This window comes from Brassica napus, chromosome C1 (assembly GCF_020379485.1).
Source record: "Brassica napus cultivar Da-Ae chromosome C1, Da-Ae, whole genome shotgun sequence".
NCBI lineage: Eukaryota > Viridiplantae > Streptophyta > Magnoliopsida > Brassicales > Brassicaceae > Brassica > Brassica napus.
The window spans coordinates 15787964-15811131 of record NC_063444.1 but is presented as its reverse complement, the minus strand read 5'-3'; the positions used below and the strand labels follow the sequence as shown (position 1 = coordinate 15811131).

General features: G+C 35.4%; 2 protein-coding genes across 2 annotated transcripts; both read right to left on the bottom strand.

Moving 5' to 3' along the window:
* Positions 1–21020: 21020 nt before the first annotated feature.
* Positions 21021–21788, bottom strand: LOC106373206 (caffeic acid 3-O-methyltransferase-like). Its single transcript, XM_013813419.3, has 3 exons — positions 21593–21788; positions 21438–21502; positions 21021–21323 (listed from the first exon to the last, which is right to left on the bottom strand). Exons 1-3 carry the CDS (start codon positions 21786–21788, stop codon positions 21021–21023), a joined length of 564 nt encoding a protein of 187 aa, XP_013668873.2.
* LOC125580175 (caffeic acid 3-O-methyltransferase-like) lies at positions 21145–22951 on the bottom strand. The gene has a single exon (XM_048744295.1). It carries the CDS (start codon positions 22465–22467, stop codon positions 22057–22059), a length of 411 nt encoding a protein of 136 aa, XP_048600252.1. The 5' UTR covers positions 22468–22951; the 3' UTR covers positions 21145–22056.
* Positions 22952–23168: the final 217 nt, after the last annotated feature.

The window sequence follows — 23168 nt, the reverse complement described above, 5'->3', positions numbered from 1 at the left end:
AACTTCGTATTCCAAGCCCTCGGTGCTTGTCTTAACCCATATAGTGCTTTGCGAAGCTTGTATACTTTCCCTTCTTCTACCTGCTTCACAAATCCTTCAGGTTGTGAGACGTAGACGACTTCTTTTAATTCTCCATGCAGAAAGGCTGTTTTCACATCGAGATGATGAACTTCCCATCCACGAGCTGCTGCAAGATTGATGAGTAGTTGAATTGTCCCAAGTCGTGCTACCGGCGCGAATACTTCATCAAAGTCGACTCCATATTGTTGCACGTATCCTTTAGCCCCAAGTCAAGCTTTGTATTTGTTGATGCTTCCATCAGCATTACGCTTGATTTTAAAGACCCACTTCAGGCCTATTGGCTTGACTCCGACCGGAGCTCGACAAGGACCCATGTGTTGTTTCTGATAATTGAATCAATCTCATCGATACACACTTGAATCCATTCTCTTGATTCACTTGCTTCCAAGAAGTTGATCGGCTCATTGTTAAGACAGTAATAGTTTCTCTCTTTCTTCTTCTGCGAGAAGAACATAATCTTCTAGGTATTTTGGCTTGTTACTTTGTCTGGTTGATCTTCGCAGACCCAGTTGATCATCTTCTTCCTCTGTTTCGCTATCTTCGAGCTCGATAATTGATTCATCCTTCTTCATACTGTCAGCTCCTCTGTTTCTTGTAGGTTCATCGATCTCGAAGATAGCAAAACAGAGGAATAAGATGATCAACCGGCTCTGCGAAGATCAACCAGATAAAGTAACAAGCCAAAATACCTAGAAGATTATGTTCTTCTCTAAGTCCAACTCTAATTAGTACGAGACTTTTTGGGAATGCAACAATCTGAATATATTTCTTTGTGAGGCAAACTTTTAAGAAATTTGCGGACGAGCTTTGGTTCTTCAATATCAATACCTAGGGCAGCCGATTTTGACGATATTTCTGAAAGTTTCCCTGCAAAATCATCAATGGTTTCGGAATCCTTCATCTTTAGTGGATCAAATTCGGCCATTAGTGTCTGAAGTCTCGCTTCCTTTACTCGTTCAGCTCCCATATGCCGTGCTTTAATGGCATCTACCTTCTTTGCGGTGTTAAGATCGCCAACCTGCAGAATCAGTGCCTCCGGGATTGACTGGAACAACAAGGCCGTGGCCATGTTGTTTTTATCGATTTCCGTCGACTCTGATTCGATGACTTCCCAGACCTTATGAACCTTAAGAGTGATCTTCATTCTCATAGCCCAAACTGTGTAATTTGTGGCAGTAAGCATCAGACACTTGATGGTCGAAGGTCCTCCTCCACCTTCTTTCTTTTCTGTCGACACAATTATATCTCCCATAGCTTCCTGAAGCTCTGATACCACTTATTGTATCAAACATAAAGTATTTGCTCAAATATTATAACTCAAACTCAAACTCTTTATTGCTTTAGAAAACTATCTCAAAAACTAAAGCTCTCAACTCTCTTAAGTTATGCAACACACTTTGCATATCCTTATATAACACTTTAATTATCCTAACCTCATAAGATTAACACAACTCTATATTTCCTAATCCTTTTAGATAACCATAACACATTAGGATTAGGTAGCTTCCAACCCCAGCTATTTCAAGCTTATCCCAACACATAATTAGTTTAGTTTCTAATTAATGGTCTAGACTTTTGTATGATAGATAAAAAATAGGATCCTAAATTAATAGATTAGATTATTATTTACAACTAGAGCTGTTCTCAGAACATAACCACTGGGCATGCTCTACGTCTCCCGTTCGAGTCTCGTGGGGGATCAAATGTTGTAATGTTGAATATATCAGCCCCTTCTTGTGTGAAAACCAATACCAACCACAAGAGATCCCCTCCGTACGATGAATAGGTCAACAAATTAAAGCACTTTGCTATCTGCTATTAACGGTCGTTCCGGCGTAATTATTGCTTGTGAACAATTGTTGTCTCGGTTCTGCTAATAACACAATTGCAAAGACAACAAAACAAAACATTTTAATCATGATAAAGACGTGTATTGTGAAATCTAGCAAAAAAAAATGTGTGATATTACTTGCAACAATAAAATACGACTGGAATATTTTGTGTTTCTTCTACAAAATTTTCTTCGATCCTTTGATAGAATTTGGAGGAAATCTAAGAGGTACAATGGCTTTCTCTTACTTAATTCAATAAGGTTATTTATATAAAATCTATAGTTTGTGTCTAACAAATTTTCTAGATATATAAAATAAAATATTTACTTTGTACATCAATGAAATAACGGTATTTTGATCTGGTCTAACATATACGAGTATACGACAATAAAGTCAAAAGTGTAAATTGGAACCATTCTGGATGACTTATTACTTATTAGTTTTTTATTTTTTTTGGGTCTAAATGTTAAGATTTATAACCATTTTCTGAGTTTTACATGTTGCAAAGCAACTTATTACAAAACATGAAAGGAAAAACATAGCATAAAAGAAACATCATTAGCTAAAGGGATCAATGAACCAGAAATACAGTTCTAGAAGAGAGTGAGCATCTGATGGAGCCGGAGTAAGCGAGAGCAGCCTGTCTCTCATTTGCCGGTCCACGTTCCTGAAGAACACCGTCGGGCTGTGGCTAATTTCCCTGAAGATGCGGCCGTTGCGCTCTCGCCAAAGAGAATAGACAATAACCTGCAGCAGTAGCTTCATAATAACCTTCACATGTGAAGGAAAAATTCTCTGGTAATTTGAACACATCAAGACCGCCGAAGAGAGGTCTAATGGAGGAGAAGAAATAAATCTGCCACAAAATTTATTCCAGATAGCAGTAGCATAACAACATCCAAAAAAGAGATGCCGATGAGATTCAACGTCCGTAGAACAGAAGACGCAAGCATCAGGGACTGTCAAACCCCAAGAGATTAAACGGTCTCGAGTAGGTAACCTGTTCAGCACAGACAGCCAAGTGATAAATGAGCAACGAGGAACTTCTTCCTTGAACCATACAACTTTATGCCACTCCACCGAAGGAGATCTCTGGCGTAGTAAATTCCATGTGACCGAAGAGGAGAAGGAGGATCCGAACCCCCCCCCCCCCCCCCCCCCCCCCCCCGTGTGCAATCTCTAGAGGTAAGTATCCTTGTCACTTGTATGAGAAGGAACTGGTATAGTGGAGAGAACAATCTGCAGGGTAACTGCATGATCACTTCTTGCTGGTGGGAGATTCCAATGACCATCCCTTACTGCATCAGCGACTGATGATGAGATTGGTATTCTAAGTGTCCTGGAGGGATTAGGCCCAAATAACAAGTGTAGAGGGCCCAAATCTGTCCAGAAATCGAACCAGAAGGAAGCGCTAGAACCGTTGCCTATAGAACACCGGAGAAAAGTATGTAGGAGATGTTTCAGCTGCAACATACTCCTAACAGTGGGTGAGAAGCGCTGGGAATCTCGGACCAGCCAAAAGTTGATTCCATGAAAGCGATTACTCAATAGCCAAGCCACCCAGAGAGAGCCCGAGTTCGAGAAGAAATTCCATAGGCGCTTTAATCTGAAAACCATATCGAAATTCTCAAGTTTCCTTAATCCAAGACCTCCTTCATCCTTCGGAGTACAAATAGATGACCAAGAAACACGAGCACCCGAGGCAGAGGTGGTGGAGTTCTTCCACAGAAACGCTGAGCATAGAGACTCGACTTTGTTATAAAATCTCTTTGGGAACACAAAGACAGAACTCCAAAAGTTTACCATGCCATACACCACAGAGTAAATTAGCTTCACCTTGCCTGCAAATTTAAGAGTTTTCACTGTCAAAGAATGTAGCTTGGAAGTAATTCTTTCCAAGAATGGTTGCAGCGTGGCGAAGGTAATTTTTTTCGGGTCCAAGGGAAGGCCTAGATACCTCGTAGGGAAGGAACCGCGTTTAAACCCAGACAGGTCAGCAATAACTGAAGCTTGCACATCATTGTAACCTCCAAAGAAGATCTCAGACTTTGCCTCATTCATGTCCAGACCAGACCAGTTTTTAAACTGCAACATGACCATTTTTATACCCGAGACCAAAGATCTTGATCCATCAGAAAAAAACAGTAAGTCATCCGCAAATAGGAGGTGAGTGATCCTAGGAGAGTGACAAAGAGGGTGAAGCCGAAACCTATCCTCCACCTGGGCCTTATTCAAAAGTCTAGAGAGGACTTCCATGATCATGATGAACAAGTAAGGAGAGATAGAATCCCCCTGTCTCAAGCCCTTTTTACCCTCAAAGAAACCAGCCAACTCCCCATTTAGAGCAACCAAGAACCTAGGAGAGGTAATGCACTCCTGGATCCAAGAGACAAATAGCGGAGGGAAACCTTGAGCCCGAAGGATTTTTATTACAAAATCCCAGCAAACCGTATCAAACGCCTTACGGATATCCACTTTAAGCATACTACTACAAAGACATGACGATTTGTTGTAGTCACGGATCAGCTCTGAGGCGAGAAGGACATTTTCACCCAAGCTACATCCTTTTAAGAAAGCGGCCTGATTAGGGCTGACACATTCACGTAGAATGGGCTTCAACCGGTTTGCGATGATCTTGGAGATAACTTTGTAGACAATATTGCAGCAACTGATCGGACGGTAATCTCCCAAAGAGGAGGCTTCAGGTTTCTGATATATGGTGTTTTATACATCTTGTATATATGCTTTTAAATTGGTTTTCAAGTCTTTATCGAGTCTTTCTAGTCCTTTTGGAGTCATTACAGGTCTGGAGTTGCATTGGATGGGAGATGGACCAGCTGGAACAAAAGAGGCAGAAAACAATGCAATTTGGTGGTTTTCACACAGAACAGTCTTGATGACTGTTCCGAGTGAGTGTTCCAGCGGCAAAGATTTTTAAGGAAACTACAATCATTACGGGATTTGCCCTAATTATCCCTATTTTCTCTTCCAGCCGCCTGTGGCTTTGATATATCATATTTTCTGTTTCTCTTTACCATTCTACGCTATTCTAGACAGAAGAAAACCATTGGAGACTTTTGTGCTTTTGGATTGTAAAGGGAGAAGGCTCCATCTCTCTCACCGTAGAGAAGATTATCCTGAACCCTCTTTCTATCTGTTTTATTATGCAGATTCATTCAGGATCTATGTCTTTGATTGCTTGCATCATGATTGAGTAGTGATCTAGCTCGCCTAGGGTTTTTAGGGTGTTGAAATATGAGCTAAACATAGATAAGCTATTCTTGATTATTCTTCATCCATACTATTCTTAAGGCTTCCATTAATCTGATCACTTGATATTAGATCCTAAGCTTATCGCCTAGCTAACCGCTTAGGAGATAGCTTGACATGTATTGAATGAGCTTAGTATCCCTAATCAACGAAAGTAGATATTAGGGTAGTAAGTGAACTGATCGGACCTGATCTCTAAGGCTTGCAGTCGTTTCTCATCTCAACGACAGTTAGATGATGGGATCGACCAGCAAAGAGATCACCACCACGACAGTGGGGTGTTCCAGCTGAGTGATCCGAGTTCTAGAAAGCACTGCATCGCGCTTGAATAATTGTTTGGCTCTCGCTCAACACCCAATGAAATACCCTAGGCTAGCTTCTTGTTAAATTGAATCAAACTCTAGTTTACTTGTTTTCCGCGTCACCAATTGAATTGAAAACCATTTTCTTCTTAGCTTGTCATTGAAATTTATAAGAGTAAAGTGTAGACTGGTCCTCTGGATTGAATCTAAAGTACTATAATCACAACTGTTAACTTGGCAGTAGCAAAGATTCATATTTAGTGTATCAGTTTCTTCGGTATCAAAGTGATGGCGGTAGTATTTAGATCCTTAAGTAACCTGCCATTTCTGAAAAACTCACTTACTGCTTTGATGATGTCAGGCCCAACCGTGTCCCAAGAAGTCCGAATGAATTCAATGGAGTAACCGTCAGGGCCGGGGCTCTTGTTGAATGGCATGGAGAAAATTGTACCCTTTATCTTCGGCTCAAGAACAGATCAAGATAGATAAGTTTGGTGAATCTCCGAGCAACGAAACGGGAGGAGGTCCTGAAGTTCGTCCATAGGAGCCATAGAGATAGAGAGATCAGTAACACCCAAGATATTCTGAAAATATTAAGCAGAGTGTGACTTGAGGTCGTTGGTAGAGGAGATAACCAGATCATTCTCATCCTTCAAAAAGTGAATATGGTTCCTAGATACGTACTGAGTGACCATACTGTGGTAAAAAACAGTATTACGATCCCCTACGTCCGCCCACCGAACGTTGTCTATAGAACTTTTCTTCTGCTGTTAACAAAACATTTAGTTTTTGCCGTTGAATATTTTCTTCCCTAGCTGTATCAGAATCAGGAAGAGTAAGCAGAGATATCTGAAGCCAATCCACTATAACAGTTTGATCCTTGACTCGCTGAGAAATACCGCTGAAGTGTCTCTTGTTCAATCTTCGCAGGACCAGCTTGAGCAACTTCAGTGAACGGACCAGCTTAAACTGATCAGTTCCCGTGATTTGGCTGCAGTTCCAGGACTCAGATACCAGCTGAGAGTAATCTGGATGATCAGTAACATGAGGAAAGAACTTGAAGGGTTTACAAACCCGACGTCTAACCGAAGGAAGATGAAACAAGCAGGGAGCATGATCAGATTGACCTGGTTCCAAGAACTCTGCATATGAATCAGGGAAGGAGGAGGACCATGACTGATTAATGAAAGCGTGGTCTATCTTAGTAGAGATGGGATTGTCGTCCTGATTATTTGTCCAAGTGAAAGGCAAACCCTTAGCTTGAGCCTCAAACAACTCCGCATCCTGAAGGGAGAGATTAATTTCTTCAATACCTGCAGTGTCAACCCTCGCAGAGATGTGATTTGAGTGGTGGCTTACTCTCAAAATCTGATTAAAATCCCCAATAACCATCCATGGGAACCTAGAAACTGGAGACGTAGCTTGAATGTCCACCAAACTGTCCCAAAGAGGTATCCGATCTTCCAACTCGTTGAAAGCATAAACAAAAGAAACTGTAATACTTATATTATCTGCTGGAATCAGCACCCCTCAGGTGACTGATTGAGCCGATTCATGATAGATAAACACTGAAACCCGAGGGTCCCAGACCAAGATAATCCTCCCAGAAGCATCAGACCGGTAGTTCCCAAAAATCTTCCAACTTGGAGGTATTGCTCTCAAAATCCGATCTTTATTGTTTTCAAGAATATGAGTTTCCAAAAATGCTCCGAAAAGGGGTCTGTGGATATTAATCCAAGCCTTAGTAAAATTGTGGCGTCTGTCACTATTAAGCCCTCTAACATTCCACGCAAAAAACATGATTAAAATGGAATTAGTTTTTTGTAGCCTTCCGGCCACTCTTCCTATTATTGACAAGAAAGAAAGGATCATCAACAACTTGATCATCGCTCAAAACATCAAAAGAGTTTGAGCAATTTCCAACATGAACTGAGGCAGTTACAGCCTGAGGGTGCATATTTGATCCTCCAAGATGAGATGTCTTTTTGCTAGCAGGCGTGCTGAAGCCCTCTTCATCCTGATCCGCGGAGACAGGTTCTCCAATATTGCTAGTAGAATCAGCAGTAATAGAGTCCTGGCAGGGCACAGGAGAGACCTCTCCTTCTTCTAGCTCCAAAGATTGGTCAAGAGCAATCATCTTTCCATCTACACCGGTCCCCTTACTTATAGCAACAGATTCCTCTAACATCTCCAAGTTCTCAGTGACCTCAGGTATAGGGTTCACCGACGTATCCAACTTCTCAGAATCTTCAGATACCGGACCCGTCATGGGTGCTTCTATTACATGCACTGAAGCAGCTTTAGGAACATAGGTCTGAGAACCCGAGATTGGCTTCTCTGTACGCGAACGAGCAGGGCGAGACATTGATCTTTTGTGCTGATTTGGAGGGGCAGAATTTTGGTTAAGGAAACCAGCTGCAACCTCCACATGACATTCTTCTTTTTTATGGCCATATTTACCGCAATGCTCGCACTTAATTGGAAGCCAGGGGTAAGAAACATCAATCCGAAACTCTCTACCATTTGAGAAACCCGAAACTATTGTATCAGGCAGACGTTTCAATAGATCAACCTTGACATAAAGCTTCGCAACTTGGAAGTTTTCTTTACGCTGAGTTTTCGGAGCTACAAAGACCGGTCTCCCTACCACTGTAGCTAGACGACTCAGGCTTTCATTGTTGTAAAGGAGATAGGGAACATTTCTCAGCTCAGCTGGGACAACAGCTGACATTATAGGAGCTTCGTCTGGAGCAAAGTCTGGTGACCAGGGAGCAACAAACATGGACAAGCCTGTAATGTTCCAGCAAGAACGAGACAGTAGTGTTTCACGGGTCTTCGGGTTTGTAACACGGAGAAGAAATGACCCTTTCCCAAGCCGATGAACATAGATCTTAGGGCCTTGACTTCGCCCAAACTGCATTAACAACTCCAATGATTCTGCCCATAGGAGGAACGCCACCATGGAAACTAGCATAAAGGAAGTCTTTGAATTCCTCCTTGGCAGTCTCAATATTCTCATCAGGTATGAGGACAAACGGAACACCAGAGACATGGTCAGTGGGAGTGCCAAGTTCTTGAAGTTCCGAGGAGTTCTTGAGCACAGAAGCATAATTCCTAGGTGGAGCTGTCTGAGCCGGAATCAATAAAGGAACTTTCAGAGCCGGAGTGACGCTCTGAGAAATCACGGCCGGCATATAGAAAGAGGCTCCAATCGGAAGATGAGGGAGTGGATTCACTCCAGCAGTAGCCACATCAGAACGGGGTGATGAACTACCAGCCTTAACCGTTGAGTTAACCACCAGAGCAGGCGATTCCATCGCAGGAGCAGCCGATTCAGTCGCAGGAGCAGCAATTAGAGCACCCAACGGAGCTGGGATGTCGGGAACAGAACCAAACTTAGCAGAAAAGCCAAGAGGAGGAGAACAAAACACCGGAGCCACAGATCTGGTGGGAACATCATCGGACAGAACAGATCTGGCGATTGCAGAAACGGATTTAGCCTTCTTCTTCGCCTTAGACGCAGAAGCAGCAGAACCGACAAAACGAGCAACTTTAGAAGAAACTAGGAATGACGACGAATGATTCTTAATTTTTTTTGGAAGCATGGTGACAGAAGAAACTAGGAGACGTGAGCAAGGAGACGGTCGTCGGCCGGGCGTGAGGCCCACTGGCGGAGGAGGAGACGGGAGAAGCTTATCGCATAGAGAATCGGGAGAAGCTTATCGCATAGAGAATCGGGAGAAGCTTATCGCATAGAGAATCTTTCTGCCGATACTTACGAACCACTTTTTCTACTTATCTTCCATGCGAATCGGAACTGTATAGGTTGAACTTTTTATAGTGACTGGGCTCACCCCGAAGGGCCACCTCTCCAGAAATCCCCGTAGGGATTTTTTAGCTAACCCAGTACCACCCCGCTGTCCCTGAGTATCGAACTGGCGACCTCGGGTAGTCGTGTACACCATAATGGAAGTCAAGTGCAACCACTTGGATTCTCTTTTACATGTAAACGAGAGATCTGTTTACAGTGATAACCAATCATAGTGAAGCTAAAAGTTGTAAATTCTAACTAAATAATATAATCGTAGTCAAAGCAACATTGAGGCTCCGGTGTTCAATAGTGTTGCTCATACATTTTAGGTTCTTCGTGATGCGTTAAACGGAGCCTAGAGACTTGGAGAGTCACAAAACACAAACATAGAATAGAACACGAATTCAACCTAAAGAGTAAAACGTATTAAGTGCTTCGAATAGAGAGAAAGAGGAAATCAGTTAATCTTATTCTTATTCTATAGACAACAATACATATATATAGGAATACAATACTAGGGTTTAGAACAACATGGGCTTATGGGCCTATATGGACATCCATAAAATAGTTCATAACACTTTTAATTGGATGTCCATTATACAATTTTTTTTTTAAAGCGCATAAAATGCTGCTTCATTAAAAACCTTACCAGGAAAACTCAGTGGAAAAAACTATGGTTAAGGGAAAAAGAGTGCAACGCTCATCTACTCCCTGATGAAAACATAACTTGAGATATCTGATAGGACACAATCTAATGTGATGAATTAACTCATTCGTCTTGGACTTGGACCGGTTCACTTCTCTTGGCATATTTGACACTCCTCACCGAAGCTTGAATATCTTGATGATCGTAGGACAAAATGAGTTCAAAGCATTTGAAAATCGAAACTAACATCCATGTCTAACTTTAAGCACCGATCTAGCTCTGTTAAGATGGAAAATATCAAGCGGTATTTCGAATATTATATGATATTAGGTATTCTAAGACAGCTTAGCTTGTAAATGTCACGCGAAAACAGCCATATCTCGAGTTCTATTATGGATAATGACTTGATTCAAATTTGAGATGAAAATAGACTCAAAGATCTTTCTCTGGACACCAATTTCATATTGCAATTCCATCTAAAAGGTCTCCTTTGATTGGAAAACTTTTGACCTTCGATTATGTCTCAAGAATGGAATGTGTTCATACATTGATTCTTTTTCAAGTATGATTGATCTATCTCATTTTCTCCTGCTTCTTAAATCTCGAAAAATACTTTGGAAGATTGATGACATTCCTCTTTAGGTATCTATCATTAGCGTGTTATTTGTTGCCTCGTTAAAACTTTGACATGGAAAACCAGTGGGACAAAACTAATGATAAGGAAAAAAAGTACAACCACACACATCATCATACAACAAGCAATGGATGTGAATAAACAATAAAGCATCAAACGGCATAACAAGCGAATAAGAAATCTGTTCGTGTAAGCATAACTCTATTTGTGAATCATATTTTGGTTATTTTGAGTGAGACTAAGATTAAAAGAAGACTAGTCATACTTATCTTAATTATATAATAAAGTTGGAGAGATCGGAGATGTCGTCAATCTTAATTGGTAATGACGACCTCTTCGTTTCGTCAAAGTGTGTCCTCCCTCACGTTGAAAATAACGATAAACCAAATCACAGAGACGACTTCATGGGCAAAAGGAACGATATGGAAATCTCGTGAACCAAGACGATTTTTTTAGAAGGTAATTAAAGTTTTTTCGGCGGTTAGGATTCCGTGCTGATAACGTGTTGTGAATAAAGAGAAAGAGGAAATCGGTTAATCTTATTCTTATTTCTTAGACAACAATACATATATATAGGAATACAATACTAGTGTTTATAACCTCTAGAACATGGGTTTATGTGCCTATATGGACATCAATAAAATAGTTCATAACATTAAGGTGGTTTTTATTGTAGACGGCGAGTAGTTAATGATTTAATAGGTTTAAATCACACCATTTCGACTGTTTTAAGTATGCTTTACAAAAAAAAAATCATTTAAATCATTTATTTTTAATATTTTGCATTACTTATAAATGATGTAAAATTTTTTAAATTTTACATCATTTATAACATTTAAAAAAATGACTCTAAAAGTGGTGATGTAAATATTTTGTATCATTTTACTAATTAGTGGTGTTAAAAATAATAATATATTCATCGGTTATATCAAGTGATGTCAAAATGTGACGATTATAAAAATTGATGTTAACTTTTATATCAACTGTGTTAAATGATGTTAATTTATTTAAATGATGTCAATATGTGTCAGTTATATGAAATGATGTTAACTGTTATATCAATTTCATTAAACGATGTTAATGTTAGTATCAGTTAAAGTAATTGATTTTAATTAGTTACATCATTTATTAATAACTGATACACAACTTATATCAATTTTTAGAAATGATTAGAATACTAGTATCATTTATAATTACTGATTTAAGATATTGGTATCATTTTAAAAAATAATTGATATTACATTTGTATCAGTTTTATAAATGATTCAAATATATATATTTACATCAATTATTAAAATGACGAAAATTATTTATAATTGATGTTAAACTAGGATCAAAATATTTTAGAATAATCTACTAATATTTCTAATAGAAATAAAATAAGTAACTAAATAAGAAATCTTATATATTAAAACAGAAGTCACGACCTTGATTAGTGTGTGATTTTTTTTTTTAAAAAAATAGACTCAATGGACTTATTCCTAAAAAGTCATGTTACATTTAATCTATAATTTTATCATTTAAATTTTGGGCATACCAGAAATTTTTATTGGGTTATCAATAATTGGATTTAAACAATAGATGATCTATTAGATTTATAGATAGTATAAATTAAATAGATTTGTTGTAATACTATACCACTATATATGTTAAATATTTAAATATTTGTCGATGTTAACTTTTAAAATTATAAAGATTTTTTTTTTTAAATAACAAAAATCATATTATCTAACAATGATTAATTTTTACTACCTTAAACCAATGAAAACAAATTTTAAACTATATAGTTTATTTTAAAATTAAACAAAAACTAAATGTTTAATTATTTACTTGATAATATAAATCTATAAAGCGAAAAGTTTAATTTTTTTAAAAACTTTCTAAATTTGTGAAATGTTACAATATCTTTGAATATGACAATAAAACAATATTATACTAATATTTATATATAGTTACGATTTTAATAATGAAATAATAATCCGAAAATATATATATAGAAGAAGATACAAATACATGCGAAAGTTTGAAACAATCTATTCAATGAAAAATATACCGTAAACTTATTATGTTTTAAAAATTGATAGACACAAATATATTATAATATATACCAATTTAGAATTGAAAACAAAATATTTATATAAAAAAATGAAAACAAAAACCCGCGCGGTTGAACGGATCGAGATCTTGTTATAATTTACAATGCAAATTACTGTACTAGAAACTAAAACATAATTGATCCGTGGTACAAATTCATAAAACACAAATAAAATAACGTTAGTAAGAACATGCATGGTAAACTGAGCACGATTACTAGTTAGCACGGTTTTCAACTTTAAATATCGATTGACACATTATTCCTTCTACATTACAGTCGTGAAAACTTTATATATATTATAGTCAGCTATTTTATTAATATAGTTTAGATATTTAGTATCAAAAATGTTAATGATACAATAAAAGTAAAATGATATATTTTTGGAAAAATGACTGGTAACTACATGAAGTACTAACCATGACATGGCCGATCATATTAACTAAATTTATGTATATCTACATACACGAAGTATATGTTATGCATGACAACATTCTTCGACATAATAATATTACGTAGTTAACATCACAAATTTATCCAAAAAGTTATGTGGATGCCAGAGACCGTTTAAAGCTCTCGTTTCATAAATTAAAATATGACATACCTAAAAATTAATTAAACAAAAATTAGATTTTGATTTGTGTATTAAAAGCATAAGAATATTTTTAACAAAATATAATTTAAAAAATATAATTTAAAAAATTAATATATTTTATAAAATTTGTTTAATATGATATTAATTAAACTAATGAATTATTTTATTTATATTTTCATTAAAAAATTGCATTCGTTTAAACTTAGTAAATCTCATACTAGAATTTTATTCTTAGATTATTTTTATTCCTAAAAGTCTATAATTAATAATTATAAACGCGAGATAACTTTTAGCTTAAGTTGACATCAAACAAGTATTAAAAAAATAAAATATTAAAGTCAATAAATAGACGTCAAATAAGTTTTATATTTAAAAATTTACTAAATAAGTAGATCACACAATTAGTCAAAAAAATTACATAATTTTATTAAAATTTCATAAAAAACAGATTAAAATAATTAAAAAACAAAATTAAATAATATTCCTTATATACTAAAGCACAAGTCACATGACCAATTAATTTCTGACACATGGCTTGTTCTTCATTATATTTTTAAAAACACAATTAAAAAGTATTTTTATTGCTAAAAAATGCAACTTTAATATATCTACATTTAAATGCATCTTTAGTCGATGAAAAGTAAAATCGCACTGGAAGTTTTTAAAGTAAAAAAAATGTTTTCTCCGTTATCACAAAACAAAAAAAATCAATCCTTCATTTTCTGAAACTGAAAAAATTTATATCCCTAAATTTAAGCACATCATTACCATCACGTTTAAAAATAAATCATTTCATCTACAATTCCTTAAATCATGGCAAGTTTCAAACGGTTTCTTTTTTTTTTCTCTTTATAACTTGCAATAAATTTGTTTATTCTATTTACTCTCCCTTAGTTTCTCTACAGTTTGTAGTCTTCTTCTTCGTCAATTTGGTTTTGGGTGGTAAGTATAGCAAAAATAGATATACATGTTTATAGTTATTTTCAGGTTCAATGTTCTCTTCTTAACTTGATACTCTCTTTTATTTTTTTGCATGATGCGAGTGAATTTCCCTCCTCCTTAAGAGCTTACTTTTTCCCAAAAATGGAGAATCAGATTACGGTCAACAAGACATTAACCCAGGTAACAATAACTATAAAGCATAATTTTGATATATTACTCTTTTCTATTTTTTAACAAAAAAAAAGAATTTTGACTATTTACTGTGTAAATAGATACAAAACATCAGACCTAAATTTGATTTGGAATAAAAACGTGAGTATTTATATTCAGTTTACCATAAAAATTATGTTTAAAGCTTTTTTTTTCTACTAGAATTTTTGGTTTATTATGGTTATAGAACAAAAGAAAAGTTACGGCATCTTACTATTGAGGAATTTGAAAATAGTCGCTGTAGTGGGAATTAGATTAAGGTCAATTGTTAGAAGATATATTTTAGTTAATTGTAATATTTTTTCTAAGATAGAATATATCCAAATTTCTATAATTTTTATTTTTATCCACAATTATTTAGGTTTATTTTCAGATTTAATACAATTCTAAACAAAATCAAAATTAAATACAATTCTAATCAAGTTTTCTTTTACAAACTTCCTATGTTGTTTTAAAAACTACCTAAAACAGAAAAGAACTAATATTTTAAATAAAATAATTTTCTGAAACTCTTAAAAAATAATTTAAGAACAAAATTTTCTTTTACACACACAAACTAAATTTGTAAATTTTAATATTAAAACAGATTAAGTAATAAAAGTCAAAATAAGTAAGATTAAAATCAAAATTTTAATTTTAAAAAATTTCAATATTTATCTCGATAGTTTTGGAAAATATTGCAAACATGTAACCATTTTAAAAATAATATCAAAATTATTGTTTAACCCCTCCCCCTTTCAACCTATTTGATTAAATTTGAATACACCACTGTTCATATATAAAATATTTGAGAGAAAATAATTTAATTATGATTGAAAATTATAACATAATCAAATAACTTTAAATACATAAAATAGATCCGTGCGTATGCACGGACGATAATACTAGTCTTATATAACTGTCATATTTAATATAAATAATATAATTATATAGTTTTCAAATTAACTAAAATTAAAATATTAAAACACTACTTACTAAAAAAGGATAAAACATATTGATTTTTCAAGTTAGATTTGTTAAAAATATTATCATGCTTTTAAAACGCGGATTAAAATCTAATTTAGTTAACTTACGGTCGGTCGGTAATATTTTAATTGATGAAACGAGATATTAAACGGTCTCTAATATCTACATCAGTTTTTGGATGAATGAAATTAAACTAGTGATATTAACTACATAACATCATTAAGTTGAGGGATGTTGTCATGCATAATATATACTTCGTGTAGCTAGGTATACATTAGTTTAGTTTGCATGGTTAGCCATGAGATGACCAATACTTCACGTAGTCAGCAATCATTTTTCCTATATTTTTCTTAAATACATATAAATTTACGTAATTTTATACTCCCTCTGTTCCTATATATAAGATGTTTACGTAGAAACACACATATTAAGAAAACTACTTTTTATCTAGAAAATATCAATAAAACTATAAATTAATGGCATTCAACCAATTACAAAATAGACTATTAAAATATGATCGGTAAAACAGTTTTTAATAAAGTAAAAGTTACCTCGAAAAATGAAAACATCTTATATATTGAAACATCAAAATTCTGTAAAACATCCTACATTTAGGAACGGATGGAGTAATATTAATATAATTTTTTTAGCATTATTTTTTTATTGATGTAATTTGTATTATTTTAACAAATGATGCATCAATTCAATTATTAATTAAAAAAATAAATGCATCAATTAATTAATTGATATAAATTTGTATAATAATATCATTTTCGTTAAAGTGATTCAAAATAACATAAATTATATCATTTTTGTTGAATTGATGCAAAATAAATTAATATGAACATCATTTACTATAACTGATGCTAACTTATTATTATTTGTATCATTTATAAATAAGTAATATAAATTACAATCACTTATTTTTGTGATACACTTTTAAGTGATTTAAAATGATCGTTTTCTTGTAGTGTTTTATTATTAGTAATTTTCAGAAATTCGGTAAAATCCCAGTTACTTATATATGTAAACCGTTACTATGGTTGGGTAGTCTGAATTCCCGATTGGTTTTCACAAGTTTTCCATGTCTATTATTCACTGGCGTTCTAGCCCACTTTGTACGTAAAGGGAATTGAATTGTACTCAGATGAAGACTTTTCTTTATAATAAACTAACAAAGAGTCAAAGATAAATATGGAGCTATTACTATTGAGAAATTAGAAGGTAAAGAGAAGGTGAAACTCGATAGCTAGGTTAGAATTAGGATTTAACATAGCATTAGCTTTCCAAAGACACGTGGTCGAATGGTGTCCAAAGACATGCGGTCGAATGGTAAGGTAATGGACTTGAGAGGCTAACACGTGTCAGTTCAATTCATCTATTGAACGAAACTAATTCACATTGTTGTTGGACATCTACATGATAAACTCGCACTTACAGTCCATTTATATACTCGGAAAAAAAGCTTTATATGCAAGATGCACCTCCTCTTAAAAATCATTATTCAAATCTTTCTATAGATCCAAAATATTTCAGGTTAATAATAATAAAAAGAACACACTATTAGACATTTTGGATTATAAATAACAACACAATTACTCAAAATATTGGCATGCAACTTAGACATGTAACAACCAATGCATGTTGGCCCTTGATTTTATGGAAGCTCGGTTCACTGGGTTCGATTACGTTGTGAGAGGATTTATTAATTAAGCAATTGATTCTTGTCCCTTGTCTCCAGAATTAGTTAGGTCCAGAGCCCAGGGTCTGAGGATATTTTTATGAAACATTTGAAGGGGTCCTCCTAAGCCTGAGACTTTTATCCGAGATTCGATCCGGATTCGATCCGAGATTCGATCCGGATCCGATCCGAAAATCCGGATATCTGGAGGGGTCGAATCCGGATCCGGATAGTAAAATGTTGGATCCATCAAAGCCGGATCCAGATCCGGATATCTTAATTTTTTAATCCAGATATCCGGATTCGTAAGTTTTATTAATAACTATTTCAAAAATAGTAATATTTATATATAAAAATTAATTTTATTAATATATTTTCATTTTTATAAAGTATATATAAATTTTATGTAAATTTTGTAATATTATACATAGAAATAATTACAAATATTATATATATTTTTTTATTTTTAAATTATTTTTAATATTTTATATATACTAATATTATTTTTTATTTATTTTAAGGATCCAAATCCAAATCCGGATCCGGATATCCGCCAGATATTACAATTTTTAGAAGGATATCCGACACCCGAATATCCGAGAACCCCAGATCCGGATTAGGATAGTAAAATTATGGATCCGCCGGATAAGGATCCGGATCCGGATACCTTAAAATTACCCGGATACCCGATCCGTCACAGGCCTAGGTCCTCCTACTTTGTGAGGCCCAGATTTTTAATAATTTTTATATTATATGTATGCATTTATATAGATTTAAATATAAAAATTAGATATGAAATAGCTATTTTGTTATTAAGATTTTTAAAATAAACTTAATAGTAGAATTAAAATAAGAAAATATATTTTATGTTATTGAAACTTACAACTTTGATTTTTCTTTAAACAAACATAGATGGTTGAAACTAAACTTTAAAAAAAAATTAAAGTTTTAAATAGAAATTATATATATATATATATATATTAAATTTTGAATAAAATTCCTAAAATCTCAGGTCCGGGCCATCCGGCTCCGGTTGGGTCTTTACGGCCTTGTTCGTTTGCTCACCCAGGTGATCCATCTAGGTGAAGATGCAAATCGATGTTCGTTTTGTGCATTATAATGCTACATCCAAATGGATCACCCAGCTGAATTTTTAAAAACTCATCTCAAATTATCACCCAAATGAAGGTGAGTCTTGATGGTGCATCTGGAAGCAGATGCATCTAGTTTAGTCCAAAATGATTAATGACAAAAATGACTTTTTAAAATCAAAATATTATTTTCAAACCGTAAATTCTATTTTCTTGCATATACATTTTTCCGCTATAACCAAAAAATACATTTTCTCGCAAAAACTGAAAAACACACATTCCTACTAAAACCGCAAGATGCGTTTTTCCGCAAAAAAAAACTTAAAACGCACATTTCCATAAAAACACATTTTTCAGTCAAACCAGTAAAATTGCACTTTTCGACCAAAACCGAAAAACGCATTTTCCCGCCAAACCCCAAAAAACGCATTTTCCCGCCATAACCCAAAAAATACATATTCCCGCCAAAACTCCAAAAAGCATTTTCCGGCCAAAACCGAAAAAAACATTTTCTCGCCAAAACCGGAAAACTGCAATTTTTCCGCCAAAACCAGAAAAACACAATTTTTCCGCCAAAACCGGAAACACAATTTTCCCGCCAAAACCAGAAAACATCATTTTTCCACCAAAACCGGAAAACAGAATTTATCCGCCAAAACCGGAAAACACAATTTTCCCGCCATAACCGGAAAACACAATTTTCCCTCCAAAACCGAAAAACAGAATTTTTCCGCCAAAACTTAAAACAAACAATTTTCCCGCCAAAAACACAATTTTCCGCCAAAACCGGAAAACGGATTTTTCCCGCCAAAACCGGAAAAACACATTTTCCCGCCAAAACCGAAAAATGCATTTTCCCGCCTAAACCAGAAAAACACAATTTTCCCGCCAAAACCGGAAAACACAATTTTCCCGCGAAAACCGGAAAACATAATTTTCCCGCCAAAACCGAAAAACAAAATTTTCCCGCCAAAACCGGAAAATACATTTTCCCGCCAAAACCAGAAAAATGCAATTTTCCCGCCAAAACCAGAAAAACGTATTTTCCCGCCAAAACCAGAAAAACATAATTTCCCGCCAAAACCGGAAAACGCAATTTTCCCACCAAAATCTCGAAAAAGCTTTTCCCGCCAAAATCACGAAAAAAACTTTCCCGTCAAAATCGTGAAAAAAAACTTTTCTCGTCGAAAACACTTTTCCCGCTAAAACCGCAAAAATACGCTTTTCCCGTCCAAACCGCAAAAACGTATTTTTCTGCCAAACCCATAAAAACGTATTTTCCGCCGAAACCACGAAAATACATTTTTCGCCAAAAACACATTTTTTCGCCAAAAACACATTTTCCCTAAAAAACCGCAAAAATATTTTCCGCCAAAACGGTAAAAATGTTATTTTTCTGCCGAAACGTAAAAAATTATATTTTAGTCATTTTATTAACTAGTCCACCTAGATGCAGATGAAAGTTAAAAAATGAAAAGCAAACGAACATAGTTGCATTCAGATGATTCATCTGGATGCATGGACGAAATGAAAAAACGAACAACACCCAGATGAAGCATCTAGATAAGACATCTAGATGGATCATCTGGATGCATCTTCCAGATGTACAAACGAACAGGGACTACGTCTCGGATGACCCGGGTCATAAAAAGAACACGTAATTTGGAATTGGTTAGTTCGAAGCTTCAGATGGGAAACATTTTCTATAAAGCTGAATGATGCAAGTCATGGTTCAAGTTAACTCATGCATGGTTCAACTTAATCATTATATATTACTACAAACGACACCCAATGTAAGAGCCACCCAAAGGAAAGTTATCAAACAATTTTGTTTTAAAAAATATATAAGTATATATAAATATTTATATTTTATTAATATGTCCATGTCCAAAAATTCAAAATCCTATGCAAAATACTGAGATTTTTTCCGGGTGAATACAAGAGATATACAATCCAAAATCCTAATCAGCGATGTACACATTAATCTCAAATCACAAATCCCATTAGAGTTGCTTAATGATTATTTTAGTATATAATTATTGATAAGAACTTTAGATAAGAAACACCTAAATTTTGTGCCTCAATGCTAGTTGCTTATCTAAAGGTTCTTAAAAAAATTACTTTTGGTTAAAATTGCACAATTGAAAGATTAGGGGTCAATTAGAGAGGTCTGTTCTGCAAATCTGATAGTTTTGGGGTCAAACAATAATTATGCAAAGACAAAGGATCAGACTTGAAAATAAGCCAAGAATGGCCATTGGAGCTTACGAGCTTTCTCTCCCGGATCTGGAGCACGATGGTGGAGGATCCGGCGACGGAAAAGCTTGATTCCATGGCGGAGGAGAGCTGAGATGGGTTACCTGGATCGAAGGATATGAGACGAGCTGCAGAGGGCCGACGACGAGGATGAACATTTTCATGACGTCTCTGTAGCAGCGGAACATGTCGGGGAAGGAGTTCTTGACCTTGGGATGGATCTTGTACTGATCGAACTAGGCGGATCGAGCCAATTCGACGAAGACGAGAGGGAGAGGATCGAGCCAATTCGACCAAGACCCAACACCCACAAGTACCCAGTTCTTCTACCTCCTCTTTAAGCATCGTTTCTTCACATTAATCTCATTTTACTTTTTTTCTAAATCTTTATTAAGCTAAGCACTCCCTTTAAGCACTCCGGTTGAAGATGGTCTTATTAACTTTTTTGAAAGCTTATTATATTGTACAGCGACAAAAGTTCACGGCAGAGCATTTCAGACCAAACAAAGTCAACAACAACAACGACAAAACAACGATTAACATAGGTATCAAATTGTCACAAAAAGAAAAACAAATACAACGACAAAATAGAAACAAGAGGGTTAAATTGATCAAATCATCTTGTAGAACTCCATGATGTAGGTGCCAAAAACGTTGCAAATAACTTGGAAGCCTTTGAAACCAACTCTTCTTGCCAAAGATTCAAACTCCTCTTCCGCTCGCTCTCTGCCACCGGATGTGTGAGCCATCATGATACAGTCCAAGTGAACTACTTGTTTAGTCAAGAGGCTCGAGTCTGGTGCTACCGGGACTAAGCATTCCACAATTATCACTTTCCCATCATCCGGAAGCACTTCATAGCAGTTCTTCAATAATTTCAAGCAGTGTTCATCGCTCCAGTCATGGCAGACCCACTAATAATATATTTTATATAATCAATATTAGAAACAAGCTAGTCTAGATATGTGGAACTATAATTGGGTTTATAACAATCACTAGGAAGCTATATAACGTTTTCATTTGCTAACCTTAAGGAATATGGCATCTACTTTGGGAACACTAACAAACATATCTCCTTTAACATGTTCAATACCTGCATCGTTGGTCCAACAAAAACCTTATTTATATGAACTTTCGTAAACATATATATTTTACTTCAAAATTTGTTATAACAAAGCTGTACCAGAAAATTGCGCTGCATTCTCGATGACATGTGGGAGATCAAAATTGGTCCCTCTGATGTTTGGGTACTTGGAAACAACAATCATGTGAAGGGAGGCTCCAATTCCACCACCAACATCAACTACAGATGACAATCCTTCGAAGCCGTTGTAAGCCTCTAGAATCTTCTTCATCACAATGGTAGAGTGGCTCGACATACCATTGCTAAATACATTTGCAAATCGCTGATCTTTCCGGTGGTAAACGAAGGTTGACATACCGTATCCCTTATCGAATGGGATCCCTCCTTCAAGAACTGCATCCTTTAAATGGTACCGACATACAGTTTCAGATTGTTATATCAATTATGAAAACCCACATATTAAGTTGAAATAGTTTTTATGAAGTTAGTATGTTAATAATTAATTAGGGTTTTCTACTTCTTTTTTATATATATATAAAGGATATTCTATTAGGGTTTTGCACTTACCAGCTCTCCATGAGGACCTTGTCCTGGTTCAAAAGACAGTGAGTGGCAAGGGAGACACCATCATCATTATTAGTCAAGTATTTGCAGACAGTGTCAAGTCCGTAGAGACGCTCTACACCACCGTCAGGTAGTTTACGTACAGAGCAAGTCAGTATGGAGTGTGATGCAAGCAACCGGAGGATCCTGTCAAGCATGACGTGAGCATCAGGGTTATTGGTTGGGAGATGGGAAGCTAACTTTGAAGGAGACATCTGAGCACCGGAGAAGCCATCGTTCTTGGCCATGATCTCGAGCAAGTCGAGCTCTATGGCTGCTTTCAGAACCATGGGAAGCACGGATGCGCTGCCAAGCTGCATGGCATAGAGGCTAGCCTCCTCATCGGTGGAAATTTTTGCCAATGATACCATGATGTTCTAAGAAATATTTTCTTAACTCTGTTTAGGTTAATTAATGTCTAAGAAAATGTTTCTGATATGAGAATTTAAAGTAACGTGTTAGTCCTTTTATATTGTAAAAGGTGGGTCTTGATTTAAGGAAGTTTAAACACTACAGTAAAACACAAGTTTAGCGAGCGAGGAAACTTACCGAGAAAAAGTAATCCTCGTAAGTTTACGTCGACTTTACGAGGAATTTACGAAGAATTATAAAATCAGCGTTATTTCCTCGTAAAATAACGACGAAATCATTTCGTCGTAAAGTCGATGTAATGTCACGTGGCTTTTACGAGGAAATACACTTTCCTCGTAAACTCGACGTAAATGTAGCATGTACTTTACGAGAAAATATTTTACTTCTACTTAACGAGGAAATTTTGAATCCACCAACTTTGTAGTTGTAACACGTTTTTTTTCGGCCACCTAACTTAATTTCGTCGTAAATTCCTAGGAAAATTACAACTACCAGATTCAAAAATTTCCTATAAATATGGACGTTTGAACATCATTTTAAACACACCAACAAGAAAAAAAAAACGTGAAAGAAAAAAAAAATGTCGGCCTCCGGTAATATTTTCGAGTTGCAGAGGTGGATGTATATGCATAGAGATACTAATGGGAGAGTAACGAAAGAATACCTTGCGGGGTTGGAGACATTTATGCATCAAGCAGAA